Below are 20,138 nucleotides of genomic sequence, written 5' to 3'. Positions count from 1 at the left end.
AAGTGGATTCGACGAGTAGACCCTGTTTTGAGAAATCTATAAATAGAAATCACAATCCCGAATTGAGGCTCTCTCTGGAATTTTGGGGGAATTATTTTGCGACCAAGGAGACATCTGGAGCTTTGAAAAACGTTAGAGAACCCTAATCCTCAATTCTAAGAAGATTAAGGCAACATAATTTTACTTTTCCACTCTATCTTTGAATAGAACTATGTTTGGATTGATTGAATTCGTTTTTAGGTTTTTATCTGTTGTAATTATGAACTAATCTCGTTAGTTTCTATTTAGGGTTGATAAGTTTGCTCCTATGGATTAATTTATGTTTAGATTGATTGTTATTTGGTGAATTTTTGTGAAATTAAGCTTGTTAAAGACCCTTATGCATTAACCATAACTATTTTCTGTTAATTGCCAAGTGATTAAGCTGCATGAACATCTCTTAATTGCTTATCTCATATGATTTATGTGAACACATTGTTATATGCCTAGGAATAGTGAATATGATGTTGGGTTTTGAGCATTCTAACACTCCTATGGTGTACATGAAACCCTAGAAACCTTGGATCTATGTTTGACTAAGATACATGCAAAATGATTTTCCAAGGTTATAATCCTATCTAGCATACATGGGGATCTTTTATTCTAATAATTAGTAAGAATTACATACCTCTTTGTAGCTTGGATTCCTTTGAAACCTTGTGGGCCTAACACCTTAAGTGTGATGCCTCAAATGCTTCACACAACACCAAGTACACTTGGAATAAACTCTAAGAGAATAAGAACACTTGGATTTTCGGCTAGCCCTCTTTTATTCACTCTAGTAGCCGAAAATGGTGAATAATAGCTTCTTTATATAGTATGTTACAATTAGGGTTACACCATGTAAACCCTAATGGTCATGACCTTTCATTTCCATGACCCATGGGTTATGTAACTCCCATGGAGCATCTTATTGGTTTAACCCAACTTGATAATCCATGGAGCCTTGGCCCACTATATAAGTTATGGATGAATGACACAATCAACCCATATACTTAATTAGTCTTCTTTTGATCACATAATTAATTCCAAATTAATTATTGATCAATACGAACTAAATATTATTATTCTTATTATTAATATATTAGAACTTATAATATATTAATAAACCATAAGTGTCTTATTTCTCTCATTTAGTCTATCCAAGTGCATGATGCCATGAAACCCAAATGGACCATGCCGGGTCGGGTCAAGTATATACCAAATATAGTTATGGACTTAGACACTATATCTAACAGTCTCCCACTTGGATAAGTCTAATAACTATAGTTGCAAGTATGACTTCAGGAACCGATCAGTAATCGTAGCTCTTTCAAGGTCTCTCGGAACTGAGAAGATGATGGAGTGCCATTTTAGATAAGTGATCATATAATCCTCTGTTCTAGATATCAGTCAGACAAACACATGGAACAATGTCTTTCTATTGTCTAGCAGTTGTTTCCCGATTTCTGATTTGTTTGACATAGATTTTAATTGAACACATCAATCTAGTTCTGACCGGGCCCGGTACATGGGTCAAACCAAAATCATCGAGGGGCCCAGATATCGATTCTAATCCAAGAAGGAACATATAAACTTTGACTCATATGTTTGCTCTACTACTTGTTGAATTACACACAAAGGTACGTTTTATAACACCGAGTTACCAATGCGTTTTCGTACAATCAATGCATAACCAACTCATAGGTAACAAATCATATGTCTAGGTTTGAAGACTTATATGATATTACCGTCTTACGATCACTCCAGATAAATTCCATGAAGTGATACTAATGAGCGTCGGTTGAATCCAATAATCAGAACTTATGAGCACTTATAAGTGTTGTAGCAGCCTTTGTCCAACATCTTGGACCTCTACAAACAACCCATGACAGTCTTGATTCATATGTACTTCCAACATATGATTGACTATGGAGAATATGAATAATATGATATATACCATAACATAATTATTCTGGAAGTCAAAACATGCAAAAAGAAATACTAGTAAATGATTGACAAGACATAGCAACACTTTACTCATAAATAATAACTTTTATTTATCATCAAATGTCAATTACATTTTACATATTTCAAGATTATCTAGTTTCTAAAAACTAATATCATCTCTCAGCCCTATGCACCTAGTATGTTGAAGATGCTTAACCCCACTCAGTCCCTTCGTGAGGGGATCTATCGGGTTCTCATCTGATGATACCCTTTTTGCCACCAGGATTTCTTCTTCTATTCGATGTCTGATGAAATGATATTTTCAGTCACACCCCAAAACCAAGAACAACGGAAATGTTCTAGGGCGGAGGACGTCATGTACAGTATCACAACACAATAAATGTAAATAAGCAAACAACATCATCCATTGCATTAAATATATAATTTTAATACAAGCGTGTTCTGTACAGTTTTAGACACCAAAAATATAATGTAAATCAAAATAATATGATGAGTCTTGAATGCGGTCCATCTTCTCAAAAGCTGGCATCGGTACATGTCTACTGATGACCTGAGAATACAAGTTATTTTGAAAGAGTTTATCAGCATTAAGCTGGTGAGTTCATAAGTATTTTAGTGTCAGTGTTTGTTATCAAAACGTTTGAATGTGTCTCAAGTATAAGTTTGTAAAATGTATGTAAGTGTTTGTAAAAGTTTGAATCTCTCAGAAAAACCTATATTTTCTATTAAAGTAGCCTTCTACCAAGGCTTAACTGTTTTGTATGCTCGTTTGTTGTAAAAGTGTGTAATTTCCCAAATGTAACTATCATTTAACAAATATAGTTTGTACATTAATGTTTAAGTGAGGTTATCACTAAAAATATGTAATGGGTAAATCATTGTAGTACTGAAGTTTTGTATTATAGGAACTACTTCTGTACTAACTACCTTAAACCGGACTTATATTAAGGTATAATGTGATAATTGCACCATACTATCGACTGGTAACAACGACATACGAATGGTCGTAATAACGGAATGACGTTTGGCACCCGCGGACCTGCAGGTCCGGCTGTAGCTAGCAGCAAGGTGTAGGATAGTCAATCCAATATAGATCTATACGCAAACTCACGCTCTCCCTCCAAGAGAATTCTGGCTACAACTTAGCCCATGACATTTAAGGCATGCTCCAATCCAGTGGATCACAATTGTTAACGTATTCTTGTATATGTAGTGTAATGTTTCTCGTTCTAGTATAGTTGTATATGTTCTCCTCCTAGTATAGTTGTATATGTTCTCTTCCTAGTATAGTTGTATATGTTCTCTTTCTAGTATAGTTGTATATGTTCTCGTAGTAATGTAATGTATAGACTCATGAATGAACTGACTCATTGATCTAGAAGTTGTAGTAGTATGATCCTGTGTTACCCCGATGGTAACTTTCTAGTGATGTGTATAGTACGCATGAATATGGAAGTACTTTTATGTCTATAAATGTATATTTGATATATAACTAATATTGAAACGACCTTTGGATGGTCACCCGAAATCCCACCAGACCACATCCAAATCGAGAAAAAGGAAATAGGGCGGATGGCCTTCCTAAGCCCTTTAAACATTGCTTATATATCTATACATATATGGGCATGCAATTTATAAGAAGTATAACAAAGTTTAAATAAAAGCATTTGATAAGTAAAAGAGTTTGTAAAATATTTTGAAGTAAAGCAATTTGATAAACAGTTTGAACAGTGATAAAATCATTGGTTTTCTAGTTATTAATCACATGTGATTAATGCAATCACATGTGATTGATTTCAATAACTATAAGCATTGAACTTGTATCCCCCCATAAAGTATTTAAAACATTTAAAAGCATTTCAAAGGTTAATTAAAGGGGTATGAACTCACTTGTGGTGAGTGGTTTGGATTGTAGTGTCGGATACCGTGCTAGGTGGCAAACAGAGACTTGTTCACACGCACGAGCCTAGTTATCATATAATAAACATATATATAACTAATTAGCCAAATAATAACTTAATGAAATAAGTTGGGACACTTAGGAACATGTAAACACTTTGTATAAGTGGTATAGGTCCTAATGGTTGCATCTAAGTGTTATGGGACAAGGCAAAAAGGGTTTAATTCACTAAAGGACCTTGTATAAAAGTTTACTACCCATAAAACCCCACACAAGGAGTTTAAGGTCGTAAACCCTTGAGTTTACGGCCGTGAACTCCACTCTTGGTGGATTTGGGTGTTTTCAGGTGCTAAATGAATTCTAGAATAAACCTAGCTTGGTGGTTTAATCCTTTGGGTAGTTTAGGGCATAGATAACACTCCTTTGAGGAGTTTACGGCCTAAAGACCATAACCCTTAGAGTTTACGGCCGTAAACTCTCATGGGGTGGATGTTTTAATTCTTTTAAGTCCCTTGCACAAGTAGGATAATTTCTAGGCTTTTGATTTAGGCTAAGGGGAACCCTAGGCACACTTTGGTGCCTTTACTTGGAGTTTACGGCCCAAGAGCATTTCTTGGCCGTAAACTCCCTTTTAGGGATGATTTTGATGTGTTTTAGTCCCAATTTTAGCTACAAGTATTTGAGGGTAATAGTCTAAAGCCTTAGGGGTGATTAGGGCTCATTTTGCCCTTGAAAATGGTGTTTACGGTCCAAGAAATTCTTGGGCCGTAAACTCCTAAAACTTGGTGTTCTTGAATGATTTCTAGCCTCAAATGATCCTACATATTATGCTAAACTAGTTGTCTAACAAGGAATTGGGACTAGTTAGCCTTAAAGCTCCATTTTGGAGTTTACTCCCCAAGAACGTTCTTGGGCGGTAAACTCCCGGATCTCATATATTAGACATGTAATCTATGTTAATAAGCATAAAACAAACATTATAACACAACTAGAGAAGTGTACTCACAATTTGGGATCAAAACCCGAAGATCCGTGAGAGAGAATATGGCTTTTCTCTAGTTGGAAATGTGAATAATGAATGAATTTAGTTCAGAAATCTATTTATAGTCCTGAAATATTTTGGCAGAAAATATTTTTATTCTGGAATTGGACTCTAACATTATGAAGTTAAAAATGCTCAAGTTTCACAAACCCATGAGCATCCACTCTCCTGATATCTCCTTAAACGTAAACCCTAATGTACACAAACTTATTCGGAAAAGTCTGAAGTTCATTGAAACTGGACTAGCTTCTATTGAATAGTTAATGTTCGTACAGAATGGAAATTTCGGGTTGTCACATCATCCCCCCGTTAGAAGGAATTTCGTCCCGAAATTAGAATTTAAGCAAACAAGAAGTTACAAACAATTAAGCGAAAAGATGAGGGTATTTCAGTTTCATCTGATCCTCGCATTCCCAAGTGAATTCCGGTCCTCGCTTGGCGTTCCAGCGAACCTTCACGATAGGGATACGGCTTTGCTTTGTCTGCTTGACCTCACGGTCCATGATCTCTACTGGTTCTTCCACGAAGTTGAGGCTCTCATTGATCTCGATCTCGTCGAGTGGGATTACAAGAGTCTCGTCGGACAGACACTTTTTCAAGTTAGATACGTGGAATGTAGAATGTATGTTACGAAGTGCGTCGGGTAGGTCGAGTTTGTAAGCTACGGGGCCGACTCTTGCAAGAATCTCGAAAGGCCCTATGTACCTCGGATTAAGCTTCCCACGCTTTTCCGAAGCATATCAAGCCCTCCAGGGTGAGACTTTGAGAAGGACTCGGTCTCCCACCTGAAATTCCAAAGGTTTTCTTCGTTTATCAGCGTAGCTCTTTTGTCGGTCTCTAGAGGCTTTCAATCGTTCACGAATCTGAATGATTTTCTCTGTCGTTTCCCGAATGATCTCCGGACCGGTGAAAGTACTGTCGGAAGCTTGCCCCCTAGCTAATTGGGTATCACCCACCTCAGCCCAGCACAGAGGGGATATGCACTTTCAGCCGTAGAGGGCTTCAAATGGAGTAGCCTTGATGCTCGTGTGATAACTGTTATTATAGGAAAACTCGACAAGGGGTAAATGAGTATCCCTTGCCTTCCCAAAGTCAATCACGCAGGCTCGCAACATGTCTTCCAGTGTTTGGATGGTCCTCTCACTCTGTCCGTCTGTCTGTGGATGATAAGCGGTGCTCATGTCCAGCCTTGTTCCTAAGGAATGTTGTAGTGATTGCCAGAATCTTGAGGTGAACCTACTATCTCTATCGGAGATAATGGACATAGGTACACCATGAAGCCGTACGATTTCCCTAATGTATGTTCTCGTAAGTTTCTCCATCTTGTTAGTTTCTTTGATAGGCAGGAAGTGTGCAGACTTGGTCAATCTATCGACGATGACCCATATGGTATCAAGTCCACCCGTTGTCTTGGGCAACTTGGTTATGAAATCCATAGTGATCCGCTCCCACTTCCATTCTGGAATCTCTGGTTGTTGCAGTAAACCAGAGGGCTTCTGGTACTCGACGTTAACCTTTGTGCAAGTAAGGCATTTGCTTACGAAGGTAGCAATCTCTGCTTTCATATTAGGCCACCAGTATAGCTTCTTAAGATCCAGATACATCTTATCTGAACCTGGGTGGACGGAATACCGAGTGTTGTGCGCCTCGGTCATGACCAAGTCTCGGAAACCACCGTGTTTCGGTGTCCAGATCCGGTTCATGAAATATAAGGCTCCGTCACCCTTGGCTTCTAAATTCTTGTCCATTCCCCTAAGGGATTCACTCGTCACATTTTCAGGTTTCATGGCTTCAAGTTGAGCCGCCTGAATTTGCTTAGACAAGTGTGAATGGATGGTTATTGACAATGACTTGACTTTGCGACCAAAATATTCCTTCCGACTTAGGGCGTGTGCTACTACGTTGGCTTTACCCGGATGATAACGAATATCACATTCGTAGTCACTGAGTAGCTTGACCCACCGTCGTTGTCTCATGTTGAGCTCCTTCTGATCGAAAATGTGTTGTAAACTCTTGTGGTCGGTAAAGATAGTGCTTTTCGTTCCGTACAAGTAATGTCTCCAGATCTTCAGAGCAAACACCACTGCTCCTAGTTCGAGATCGTGGGTCGTGTAGTTAACCTCGTGTGTCTTCAACTGTCTCAAGGCGTATGCGATGACCTTACCTCGTTGCATCAGAACACACCCGAGCCCTTGATTCGATGCATCGCAATAGACTACGAAGTCTTCTATCCCTTCAGGGAGGGATAGTATTGGCGCGGTGCACAAGGCTCGTTTGAGCGTTTGGAACGCTCTTTCTTGTTTCTCTTCCCAGTCAAAGGCCACGCCTTTCTGGGTCAGGGTTGTAAGGGGTTTCGCTATTCGGGAGAAGTTCTATATAAATCTGCGGTAGTAGCCAGCGAGACCTAGAAATTGACGAATTTCTGTAGGCGTCTTGGGTGCTGACTAGTTCTCAATGGCTTTAATTTTGGATGGGTCCACGTGGATTCCCTCTTCGCTTACCACGTGTCCTAAGAATTCGACTCTTCGGATCCAAAATTCACATTTCGAGAACTTCGCATAAAGTTTCTCTTTTCGTAATGTCCCTAGAACTTGTCGCAGGTGATCGCCATGTTCTTCCTTACTTCGGGAGTAGATCAGGATGTCGTCAATGAAAACGATGACGAACTGATCCAAGTAAGGTCGACATACTCTATTCATCAGATCCATGAAAACTGCAGGCGCATTGGTCAATCCGAATGGCATCACCACGAACTCGTAATGTCCGTAACGAGTTTGGAAGGCTGTCTTCGGCACATCCTCCTCAAGTACTCGTAACTGGTGATATCCGGATCTCAGATCAATTTTGGAAAAATAGTTCGCCCCTTGTAGTTGGTCAAATAAATCGTCTATGCGAGGATATAGGCAGCGTCTCCTAGCTCTTTCATAGTGAAACACTTCCCAAGCTAGGATTTCACTTCCTATAAGGTTGGGATGTCATTTCCTATGAGCAGTATGTCATCCACATACAATACCAAAAAGCTAACTATACTCCCACTAGCCTTGACATATATAAAAGATTCATCTTCACATCTCGAAAAGCCAAACACTTTGACTTTCTCATCGAAGCAAAGATTCCATCTGCGAGGTGCTTCTGTCAATCCATATATGGATTTTTCAAGTTTACACACCCTATTAGGGTATTCTGTACTTACAAAACCCTCTGTCTGAACCATGTAAACATCCTCAGCCAACTTTCCATTAAGGAAAGCGGTTTTGACATCCATTTGCCATATTTCATAATCATGAAATGCAGCAATGGCCAACAGAACGCTAATAGACTTAATCTTGGCCACTGGTGCGAAGGTCTCATCATAGTCAACTCGCGGAGTTTGAGAATAACCCTTTGCAACCAGTCGTGCCTTATAAGTGTGTACATTACCATCCATTTCGGTCTTCTTCTTGAAGATCCATTTTCACCCTAGTGTCTTACAACCTCGTACATTGTCAACCAAGTTCCAAACTTGATTGTCATACATGGATTGTATCTCACTATCCATAGCCTCTTTCCATTTAGCATATTCAGGGCCTGTCATGGATTCCGTGTAGCAGTTAGGCTCTTCCAGATTTATCAGTGTATTATCACTGATAAGGGTATCACCTTCCGCAGTAATATGGAAACCATAATAATCTTCAGGTGCATTCCTAACTCTGGTGGAACGTCTCAGAGGTATGGAATCTTCAGTCGGCTCAACAGGAGTTTCCTCCTCAGGTTGAGGGCTAGGGTTTGAGGTTTCTTCACCGCTTGACTCTTGAATTTCTTCAAGGTCAACTTGCCTCCCACTGTCTCCTTGGCTAATGAGTTCTCTCTCTCTCTCAAAAGACTCCTCTTCTTGCTACAAAGACCATATTGTTACTGGGTCTGTAGAATATATAACCAAAAGATTTATGTGGGTAGCTGATGAAAAATACACCTCTCACTTCGAAGTTCGAGCTTGTCGTGAGTCTCGCGTCTCACGAAAGCCTCACAACCCCAAACCTTGATATGGTCTAGATTTGGAACTTTTCCAGTCCACATCTCGTGAGGTGTTTTGGTAACCTTCTTTGTAGGCACTAGATTAAGGATATGGGCGGCAGTCTCTAAGGCATAACCCCAAAATGAGATTGGTAGTGAAACTCGACTCATCATGGAACGAAACATGTCCAACAAGGTTCGATTGCACCTCTCAGCTACACCAATCAACTGTGGTGTTCTAGGACGTGTCAATTGTGAGACTATCCCACATTCCTTAAGATAGTCAAGGAACTTGGTATTAAGATACTCACCACCTCGATCGGATCGAAGCATCTTAATGTTCATGCCGAACTGATTTCCACTTCTTGCTTAAACTCTTTGAATTTATCAAAGGTTTCTGACTTATGTTTGATTAAGTAGACATATCCATATCTACTAAAATCATCAAGAAAAATCACATCAAAGCGATTAGCATCTCTAGTGGCGGTTCTGAAGGGTCCACACATATCTGTGTGTATGAGATCCAACAAACCTTCACCCCTAGCACAAGTGCCAGTAAAAGGTGACTTTGTCATTTTTCCAAGTAGACAAGATTCACAACTATCATCCGACTTTAGGTCAAATGATTCCAAGACTCCATCCTTTTGGAGTTGGCCTATGCGTTTCTTGCTTACATGTCTAAGACGACAATGCCATAAGGATGCTTTATCTAAGCTAGTGGAAGAATCGATACACAATACATTATTTCCTAAGTTATCTAAAACAGATACAGTTTCATACACACCATCACAAGGTAGTGCTTTAAAATAAAGTACACTATTATAGAAAGCATCAATACCACCACCTTTATTATCAAAATAAAAGGTGAAACCTTGTTTATACAATGCATGAAAGGAAATAATATTTCTTGCCATTTCTGGTGAATAACAACATTTATTCAAGTCTAATGTAAACCCACTATCTAGTAACATGGAATAAACTCCAATCTTGGTGACAGGTGAAACTTTCCTATTCGCCATGATTAGGTTTATCTTTCCGTGCTCCAAATCCCCACTTCTTCTTAGTCCCTGCAGATCAGAACATATGTGAATTCCACAACCTGTATCAAGGACGCAAGACTTAGAATGAGGTGAGTTATTAGAAAATATAGTGTATATACTTGCATGGTTGGGTTTCACTTTCCCATCCTTAAGATCTTGCTAGTATTTAGGGCAGTTTCGCTTCCAGTGCGACTTTTCATGGAAATAGAAGCATTCAGCCTCATTAGGGTTAGCAGAAGGAGTGACAAAACTTTTCTTGGTTTTGCTTGAAGATGAGCCTTCAAGGGTCTTACCCTTGGTACCCTTAGAAGGGTTCTTTCTCTTCTTACCTTTTCCATGCCCGATTGCTATGACACTAGTCGCAGTAGGAGTAGGAGGAGTAGTAACACCCGACTTACCCTTAAGACTACTTTCTGCAGTCTTTAAGAGTCCTTGAAGCTTACTAAGTGTAACTTCTTCCTTATTCATGTGGTATGTCATTCTAAATTAATCATAACATGAAAGTAAGGAGTGCAAAATGATATCTATTGCTAATTCCTCAGGAAATTCAGCATTCCGTTTCTTCAAGCTATCCACAAATCTTTGCATTTTCTGCATGTGGGTCGTGTGGGACTCATTTTCCTTCATTTGGGTGGTTATCATGGATGAGATTATTTCATACCTCTCTTGACGAGCACTTTGATGGTATCGCTCCATCAAGTCCATGTGCATCTCAAAAGGGTAATAGTCCTCATAGGACTTTTAGAGGTCAGCTGTCATTGTGGCAGTCATGATACATGCTACTTTGGTAGCATCCCTTTCATGTGCCTGAAATGCAACAATCTTCTCTAGGGCATCAGTTGACTCATCAATCTCCTTTAGCTCCCTATCAAGAACATATTCTTTGTCCTCATAGCGAGTAACCATCGTGATGTTTCTGATCCAATCCATAAAATTGGATCCATCAAAGATGACTCTCCCACAAAGGTTCATGAGAGAGAAGGAGCCAGTAGGGTTTGAGTCAAAAGCATTGTTTTTGGAAGACATCTGAAATGAAAGAATAAGTTTAGATTAGATTTCAGGATATTCCTTAATAAATCACCATAATGCTATATTAATTCTAGGACCCAACACAATATTTTATAACTTAGAAGAGGGATGTCGTAATCCAAGCTATAAAATATTTGAAGGAAGGTGAATGACGATTCACCAATTTCCACCAAAAAATGGAATAAATCTTATTAGGTTTTAATTGGTTTAGAAATTCCTAGGTTCTTTGAGATTCATTGAACTTCTCAATGGCATGTTTCAATCTCGAGTGTGCCCTTCAAGTTTTGTGTTTGGGATGCCGAGGATCACAAAACAAGGTGTGAAGTAACCATGCAAATTACTTGGTACACTTAATGTATTACCCCTCAATCGAAGTGCCGGTTAACCACACACACTCCAACGATACTATGATAAACATTAAGTCACCCTTTTCCTACCTTGATAAGTCCAAGTTAGTGTGTCGGTTAACCACACACGCTCCACTAACGACTTAATCAAAGTGCAAAGTGTAATTTCATGGATTAGCACCTTATTCACATTTTCCTAAAGTAACTAAGATTGGGAATTAATAAATGTTTAGTTACTTTAGTATATTCATAATACTTATTATGAGAATTTATAAGTCCTTGTCCTACACGTTTGGCTAACGACCCTCCACCGATCAAGGAAGCGGTGAGTGAGAGTGGACACCCATTAAGTTGCCATTTTATAGGCAACAAGCTTATACCCCCTTATAGACCGGCTTCGTGAATGAGGCGTACTAGCGGTAACACGACTTGATCTTATGGATATACAATTATTATTCACTTATAATATTATAACGTATAAGAGTTGAATTTTAATATTTAAAATTCTAAGGGTTGGAACTAAAGTTTTAATTATGATTTTACTTGTTCCAAAACTTGAGGGCAAGTTTTGTAAACTTTCAAAAGTTTTCATTTCTCATAACTTATGATTTTATTAGAGTATTAAAATGAAGACTCTTCATTTTCATAACTCTTGTGTTCTTTTAATGGTCTTAATTCAAGTGTGACTCTTGGTTTTCCATAACTTGAGGACAAGTTATGGACTCCATTAAAACACATAATGATCAAGAATTAACTAACATGGAGGTTACAAATAATTCCTATGATCATCTAAATTCATAAGTTCAATAACATCATTATCAAGAATTTCAAGAATCATAACAAACTTATATAAAACTTGTAATTTTTTATAGTAGCCATTGAAAATGGATTAGCATAAACATTACACCAACTAAATCACGTTTTAGAACACCAAGGCAGTTTAGGGTAATGTTTCTAGTCTATTTCCAGCAGCATACCTCGAAAATCTGGACACTGCAGCCTCTACTCGTCGAGTGCATTAACATACTTGACGATTAGCATGCATTTCTTCATGTTCTCGTCGAGTCCTCCCATGGACTCGGCGAGTTCATACGTGCAGTGAACAAAAAAAATTTGTTTTTCAGCTTTTTGCATCAGGTATCAAACAAACAAACCTGGCTCTCATACCGCTATCGGGTTTTGAGCATTCTAACACTCCTATGGTGTACATGCAACCCTAGAAACCTTAGATCTATGTTTGACTAAGATACATGAAAAATGATTTTCCAAGGTTCATAATCCGATCTAGCATACATGGGGATCTTTTATTCTAATAGTTAGTAAGAATTACATACCTCTTTGTGGCTTGGATTCCTTTGAAACCTTGTGAGCCTAACACCTCAAGTGTGATGCCTCAAATGCTTCACACAACACCAAGTACACTTGGAATAAACTCTAAGGGATTAAGAACACTTGGATTTTCGGCTAGCCCTCTTTCATTCACTCTTGTGGCCGAAAATGGTGAATAATAGCTTCTTTATATAGTATGTTACAATTAGGGTGACACCATGTAAACCCTAATTGTTATGACCTTTCGTTTCCATGACCCATGGGTTATGTAACTCCCATGGAGCATTTGATGGATGTAACCCAACTTGATAATCCATGGAGCCTTGGCCCACTATATAAGTTATGGATGATTGAAACAATCAACTCATATATTTAATTGGTCTTCTTTTGATCACATAATTAATTCCAAATTAATTATTGATCAATACTAACTAAATATTATTATTCTTGTTATTAATATATTAGAACTTATAATATATTAGTAAACCATAAGTGTCTTATTTCTCTCATTTATTCTATCCAAGTGCATGATGCCATGCAACCCAAATGGACCGTGTTGGGTCGGGTCAAGTACATACCAAATATAGTTATGGACTTAGACATTATATCCAACATATGAAACTAGGATTAACTAGAGAATGGGTAAATTAATGTGTGAGCTTGTGTGATAAACCATCAACAAGAGGTTAATTGAATAACTAATTTAATTAGGTAATCACAAGTCTTATTTAACCTGAATAAATAAACTAGGGAATTTATTAGTTTAATCACTTGATCACTGCTTAAATTAATTTATTTTCTAAGGATTGGTAATAGCGAATGTGAATCTAATCACCTTAGTCGGTAACCAATATCAATTAATCCATTGCATTGCCATAAAATTAACCATATGAGTAAATGAATCGAACCTAAATAGAAACCCTTTTGATTATGTTATTTAGTTGAGTTTTACTTGCTTTTAGCTATTAGTTAAGTGTTAGTTAAGTTTTAGTTAAGTTTCTAGTCTTGCAAAACTAGAGAAAACCATTCTATTTTACTAATTGTTTTACATAATTCTGGTAGTTAGATTAATTTCCGTTCCCTGAGTTCGATACCCTGCTTGATAATTTATACCACCAATTGACAGGTCCACTACCTTTTGTGTGTCAAATTCATAATTAAAAGTAGGATAAAACTAGTGCATTCCACACACATCAAGTTTTTGGCGCCGCTGCCGGGGAACGGTTCAAAAATTAATTCTAATTTCTAGTGTTATCGATCCTTTGTGTGAGATTTATCTTGCACAAAGTTACTACTTTAGTAATTTAGTTATTAGGATAAGTTTTAAAGTTTTCCAGTTTCTATAATTTTAGTTAATATTTTTTTATGTTTTTGCCTTGAACTTGCCGAGTTCACTCGAAGCTACTCGGCGAGTCCATAGCTGTTTTCCAGTTTTTTTTATTATTTCTTTTTGTTCATTTTACACGTGTTTCTTGTTTTGATTTCAGGTTTTGCATGACCCGAGGATCCAACACACCCCTAGTTCCTCTATACGAAGATCCAGAATCCGCTCTTAGGAAAAACAAAGACAAAGTTGTTGAAAGCTCTAATCCGCCAAAGAAATCACCTTTCAAGGACCTTAAATCAGTTTTTGTAAAGAAGAAAAACAAAAAGACAGGAGATTCTAGCAGTCAAAAGATCGAAGAAAGCAAATTAGAGATTTTTGAAGATAATACAAAAGAAGCCGAATTTGAGTACGATTACGAATCCAAATCCGAAGAAGAAAGCGACTTTGAAGGCGAACCCGCTAAGACCATGACTAACATCGATGAAGTTCCCATGGGTGAGTGGAAGAAAAGGATACGTGACGATACCGGCCCGAGACTCGTGCAACCCATCATTCCCGCGACTTCCACTTTCGAACTAAAAGGTCACATACTTGCTGAACTTAAGGAAATCCCTTTCTACGGGAAAGATCACGAAGACACATACAAACATTTGGATGAGGTCAAAGATGTAGACGACTACTTCAATGTTCCAAATGTGTCTCGCAAAACCGTTTTGCTTCGTATGCTTCCAGTCACATTCAAGGGAGCTGTAAAGGATTGGCTGAAATCACTCCCTCCAGGATCCATCACTACATGGGCTAAAATGAAAGAAGAATTCATAGACCAATTTTTCCCTCCTTCAAAGATAACCAAGTTGAAGAAAGCCATATCCAACTTTGAACAACAAGCTGGAGAGTCACTATATGAGGCATGGGAAAGGTACAAGGATTACTAAGGAATTTCCCCCATCATGATCTAAATAGTCATCAAGAAGTCTCCATTTTGTATGATGGAGTCAACGTAACAACTAGGCAACTCCTTGGTTCGCAAGGACCTCTCACAAAGAAGCCACCCCCGGTGATCAAGGAACTAATTGAAGAATTCTCTAAGCACTCTAGATAATATCATAACCGAAGAAATGACTTGACTCGAGGGGCGGTGAACTCTATTACTGATGACATGGAAGAAATGATGGAAAAATTCAAAAGCATGGACCGAAGAATGACTAAGATGGACCAATCCATCTATGCCATTAGAGTGGGATGTGAAAATTGTAGAGGGCCCCACCTTACTAAAGATTGTGACCTTGATGAGAATGGGAACCGGAAAGTACAAGTATGCTATTCAAGTTTTGATAGATTTGATCACAATTGGCGAAAACCCAAGAAAGAATGGCTACCATATCATGAGTAAAAAAAGACAAGAGAGGAAAAATATATGCAAAAAGATAGAGGCTTTTATCAAAAGGAGGAACCGGTGCATGAAAAGAAATCAGATTTGCAAGACATGCTTACAAGATTTGTGGCCGCATCCGAGAAAAGACATAATGATACCAATGCTTCAATCAAATATCAACAAAATATGTAGAGAGAACACCAAATTATGATGAAGGATCAACAAGCTCTGCTTAGGAATCAGCAAGCATCCATTCTCAACATAGAAAAGCAGTTGGGCCAACTCGCACAACAAGTGAACGAGAGAAGACCGGGTGGACTTCAAAGTAATACCAAAAGTAACCTAAAAGGTGCACATATAAGTATTGTGACAACTAGGAGTGAGAAGATTATAACTCCTTTGGCCCCTATTCAGCAAGAAGATCCTAAGCTGGTGCAAGAGGAAGAATAAGAACATGAAAAATAACAAATTCCCGACCCGACTCACCGAGTCGATGTTACGGACTCGACGAGTCCCCCACCTGAATAGAAAAGCCAGCCTCCTGTTAAGCCATATCAGCATCCACTACGATTTCTAGCCCGAGCTAGACAAGAAAAGAATGAAGTTGATTACTAGAAGTTTCTGGAACACATAAAGGCTCTTCAAATTAATATGTCATTCATAGAGGCGGTCGCTCAAATGCCTAAATATGCTAATTTTCTCAAGGAGCTTCTAGCTAATAGAAGGAAGATGGAATAGGTAAAGAAAGTGGTCCTAAATGAGAATTGTTCAGTTGCCATGTTGAACAAACTACCTAAGAAGAAGGGTGACCCGGGAAGCTTAACATTGCCTTGTCAATTCGGAAACTTAGCTACCATTTATGCATTGGCTGATTTGGGGGCAAGTGTAAATCTCATGCCCTACTCATTCTTCAAGAAACTAGATCTTCTGGAGCCAAGGCCGATTCGAATGGCAATTCACCTAACAAATAAAACTGTCGCATTCCCAAGAGGAATATGTGAAGATCTATTGGTGAAGGTTGATAAGTCTGTGTTCCCCGTGGACTTCATAGTATTGGACATGGAAGCGGATCCTCAAGTCCTGACCATACTTGGAAGACCTTTCCTAAACACCGTGAGTGCAATAGTTGACATGAGAGACTCTAAATTTACTCTTCGAGTTGGAGACGTGTAACATCCGGATTTCCAGGTATGACAATTTGAGTATTTATTTTTGAGATATGAGTGATGGGTTTTGAGCATTCTAACACTTCCTAAGTGTACATGCAACCCTAATAAACCTTGGATCTATGTTTGTCTAAGAAACATGCAAATAATTATTTAACAATGTTCATATCCTATCTAGCATGGCATGCGGAACATGAATCAAATAAAGCTAGTAGAATTACTTACCTTGTATTTGTAGTTGATTGCTTGGAGTTTTAGAGCCTAGCACCAATAGTGTGGATGCCTCAAATGGAAATCACAAATCACCATAAACTTGGAACTTTGGGAGAATAGTCACAACTATCTTGAAATCGGCCCTCTTGCTTTACTCACCACAACTTGTATGATTTCAAGAACCAAAGCATCCTTTATATAGTGTGGTGGATTAGGGTTACATCCATGTAAACCCTAATACCCATGTATCTTCATTTCCATGAGATCCATGGGTTAAAGCTCCATGGAGTATCCATGGACTTTCCATGCAAGCCTAGCCCATTCCAAGTAAGCATTAGCCCACACTATATAAATATAGAAGCCCATATTTAATTAGTAATACTTTTGATCTCTAAATTAATCCTAGATTAATTATTGATCAATACTAATTAAATAATATGATCTTATATTAATATATTAGAACTTATAATATATTAATAAATCATAACTTGTACTATTCTCAAAAGATTATCCATAAATTGTTCGGGTGAAGTGCAACCCAAATGGACCATGCTGGGTCGGGTCAAGTACATACCAAATATAGTTATGGACTTAGACACTATATCCAACAGTCTCCCACTTGGATAAGTCTAATAACTATAGTTGCAAGTATGACTTCAGGAACCGATCAGCAATCGTAGCTCTTTAAACTCTGTTAAACTAGAATGCGCCATTTTAAATAAGTGATCATATAATCCTCTGTTCTAGATATTAGCCGGACAAATACATGGAACATGGTCTTACTTATTGTCCAACATTTGTTTCCCAATTTCCGATTTGTTTGACATAGAACTTAACTGAACACATCAATTTAGTTCTGACCGGGCCCGGTACATAAGTCAAAACAAAATCATCGAGGGGCCCATATATCGCTTCTAATCCTAGATGGAACAGATAAACTTCGACTCATAATTTTGTTCTACCACTCATTGAATTATACACAAAAGCACGTTTTATAACATCGAGTTACCAATGCGTTTTCGTACAATGAATGCATAACCAACTCGTAAGTAACAAATCGTATCTCTAGGTATGAAGACTTAGATGATATTACCGTCTCACGATCACTCGAGATAAATTCCATGAAGTGATTCCAGTGTGCGTGGGTTGAGTCCAATGCTCAGAACTTATGAGCACTCATGATTGTTGTAGCCATGTCCAACACCATAGACCTCTGCAACCAATCATGAAAGTCTTGATTCATACCTACTTCCGAGATATGACCGACTGTGGAGGTTTGAATAATATGATATACCAAACATAATTATGCTGGAAGTCAAAACATGCAAAAGAAATATAATAAATGATCGACAAGAGATAGCAACACTTTGCTCATAAATAAAACACCTTTTATTCATCATCTAATGTCAATTACACTTTACAAATTTCGAGATTATCTAACTACTAAAACTAATATCATCCTTCATCCCTATGCTCCGAGCATGCTGGAGATGCTTAGCCCGAGTCAGTCCCTTCGTGAGGGGATCTGCTGGGTTCTCATCTGATGATACCCTCTTTGCCATGAGGATTTCTTCGTCTATTCGATGTCTGATGAAGTGATATTTTCTGTCAATGTGTCTGGATCTCCCATGATCTCTTGGTTCCTTGGCTAAGGCAACCGCACTATTGCTGTCACAGAAAATCTCCATTGGCTCCTTTATCGCTGGTACAACTCCAAGGTCTCCGCTGAAGTTCTTTAGCCATATAGCTTCCTTTGCTGACTCGCTTGCTGCTATATACTATATTCACAAGTGGAATCAGCCACTGTCTCCTGCTTGGAACTTTTCCAAGTAATTGCCCCTCCGTTTAGGGTAAAGACCCAGCCCGACTGAGAGCGGAAATTATCCCTGTTAGTCTGAAAGCTAGCATCACTGTACCCTACAACTCTCAAGTCATCACTCCCACCAAGAGTAAGGACCCAGTCCTTAGTCCTTCGCAGGTACTTGAGGATATTCTTTACCGCAGTCCAGTGTGCCTTGCCAGGGTTCCCCTGATACCTGCTAATCATGCTCAAAGCAAAGGCTACATCAGGTTGAGTACATGTCATAACATACATGATCGATCCTACAGCTGAAGCATAAGGTAGTCGACTCATTTCTGCTATCTCAACCTCTATACTAGGGCTTTGTATCTTACTCAATCTGGCGTTACTCTGAATGTGTAACTCACCTTTCTTGGAGTTATGCATGTTGAATCTTTTCAACACTTTGTCCATAGGTGCTTTGACTAAGTCCAATTAGTCTTTTACTCCTATTTCTCAAAATCCTTATCCCTAGGATATAGGCAGCTTCACCAAGGTCCTTCATAGCAAAACACTTCCTAAGCCAGGACTTTACTTCCTGCACGGTTGGGATGTCATTTCCTATGAGTAGTATGTCATCCACATACAATACCAAAAAACTGACTATGCTCCCATTAGCCTTGATATAGACACAAGATTCATCTTCACTCCTTGAAAAGCCAAATTCCTTGACTTTCTCATCAAAGCAAAGATTCCATCTACGAGGTGCCTGTTTCAATCCATAAATGGATTTCTTGAGTATACACACTCTATTGGGGTACTCTGTACTGACAAAACCCTCTGGCTGAACCATGTAAACATCTTCAGCCAACTTTCCATTAAAGAATGCGGTTTTGACATCAATTTGCCATATTTCATAGTCATGAAATGCAACAATGGCTAACAGAACCCTAATAGACTTTATCTTGGCCACTGGTGAAAAGGTCTCATCATAATCAACTCCCGGAGTTTGAGAATAACCCTTTGCAACCAGTCGTGCCTTATAAGTGTGTACATTACCATCCATGTCGGTCTTCTTCTTGAAAATCCATTTGCACCCAACTACCTTACAATCAGGTACATTGTCAACCAAGTTCCAAACTTGATTGTCATTCATGGATTGTATCTCACTATCCATAGCCTCTTTCCATTGAGTAGCCTTAGGGCCTGCCATGTCTTCCGTGTAGCTGTTAGGCTCATCCAGATTTACCAGTGTGTTATCACTGATAAGTGTCTCACCTTCTGCAGTAATATGGAAACCATAATAATGCTCATGTGCATTCCTAACTCTAATGGAACGCCTCAGAGTTATAGATTCTTTAGTTGGCTCAACAGGAGTTTCCTCCTCAGGTTGAGGGCTAGGGTTTGAGATTCCTTCATCACTTGACTCTTGAAGTTCCTCAAGGTCAATTTGCCTCCCACTGTCTCCTTGACTCATGAATTCTCTCTCTCTCTCTCTCTCTCTCTCTCTCTCTCTCTCTCTCGAAATAATCCTCTTCTTGCTACAAAGACCACATTATCACTGGGTCTGTAGAAGATATAGCCAAAGGATTTCTGTTGATAGTCGAT

At 38.6% G+C, this 20,138-nt stretch overlaps 1 protein-coding gene and 1 non-coding gene across 2 annotated transcripts; one reads left to right on the top strand and one right to left on the bottom strand.

Annotated features, from left to right (window-relative positions):
- Positions 1–14,847: 14,847 nt before the first annotated feature.
- LOC145056030 (small nucleolar RNA R71) lies at positions 14,848–14,953 on the bottom strand. The gene has a single exon (XR_013685571.1). It is a non-coding gene; the product is annotated as a small nucleolar RNA R71 (small nucleolar RNA).
- Positions 14,954–16,148: 1,195 nt separating this feature from the next.
- On the top strand, positions 16,149–16,544 carry LOC145049513 (uncharacterized). The gene has a single exon (XM_078997908.1). It carries the CDS (start codon positions 16,149–16,151, stop codon positions 16,542–16,544), a length of 396 nt encoding a protein of 131 aa, XP_078854034.1.
- Positions 16,545–20,138: the final 3,594 nt, after the last annotated feature.

Source organism: Lactuca serriola, chromosome 5, assembly GCF_051521515.1.
Source record: "Lactuca serriola cultivar US96UC23 chromosome 5, Lser_US96UC23_V15, whole genome shotgun sequence".
Taxonomy (NCBI): domain Eukaryota; kingdom Viridiplantae; phylum Streptophyta; class Magnoliopsida; order Asterales; family Asteraceae; genus Lactuca; species Lactuca serriola.
Note: the sequence above shows the minus strand (reverse complement) of the source record. Positions and strands in the feature narration are given on the sequence as shown.

Excerpts from the sequence above, each read along its gene's own strand:
- LOC145049513 (XM_078997908.1), top strand. The coding sequence starts at position 16,149 with ATGTTGAACAAACTACCTAAGAAGAAGGGTGACCCGGGAAGCTTAACA.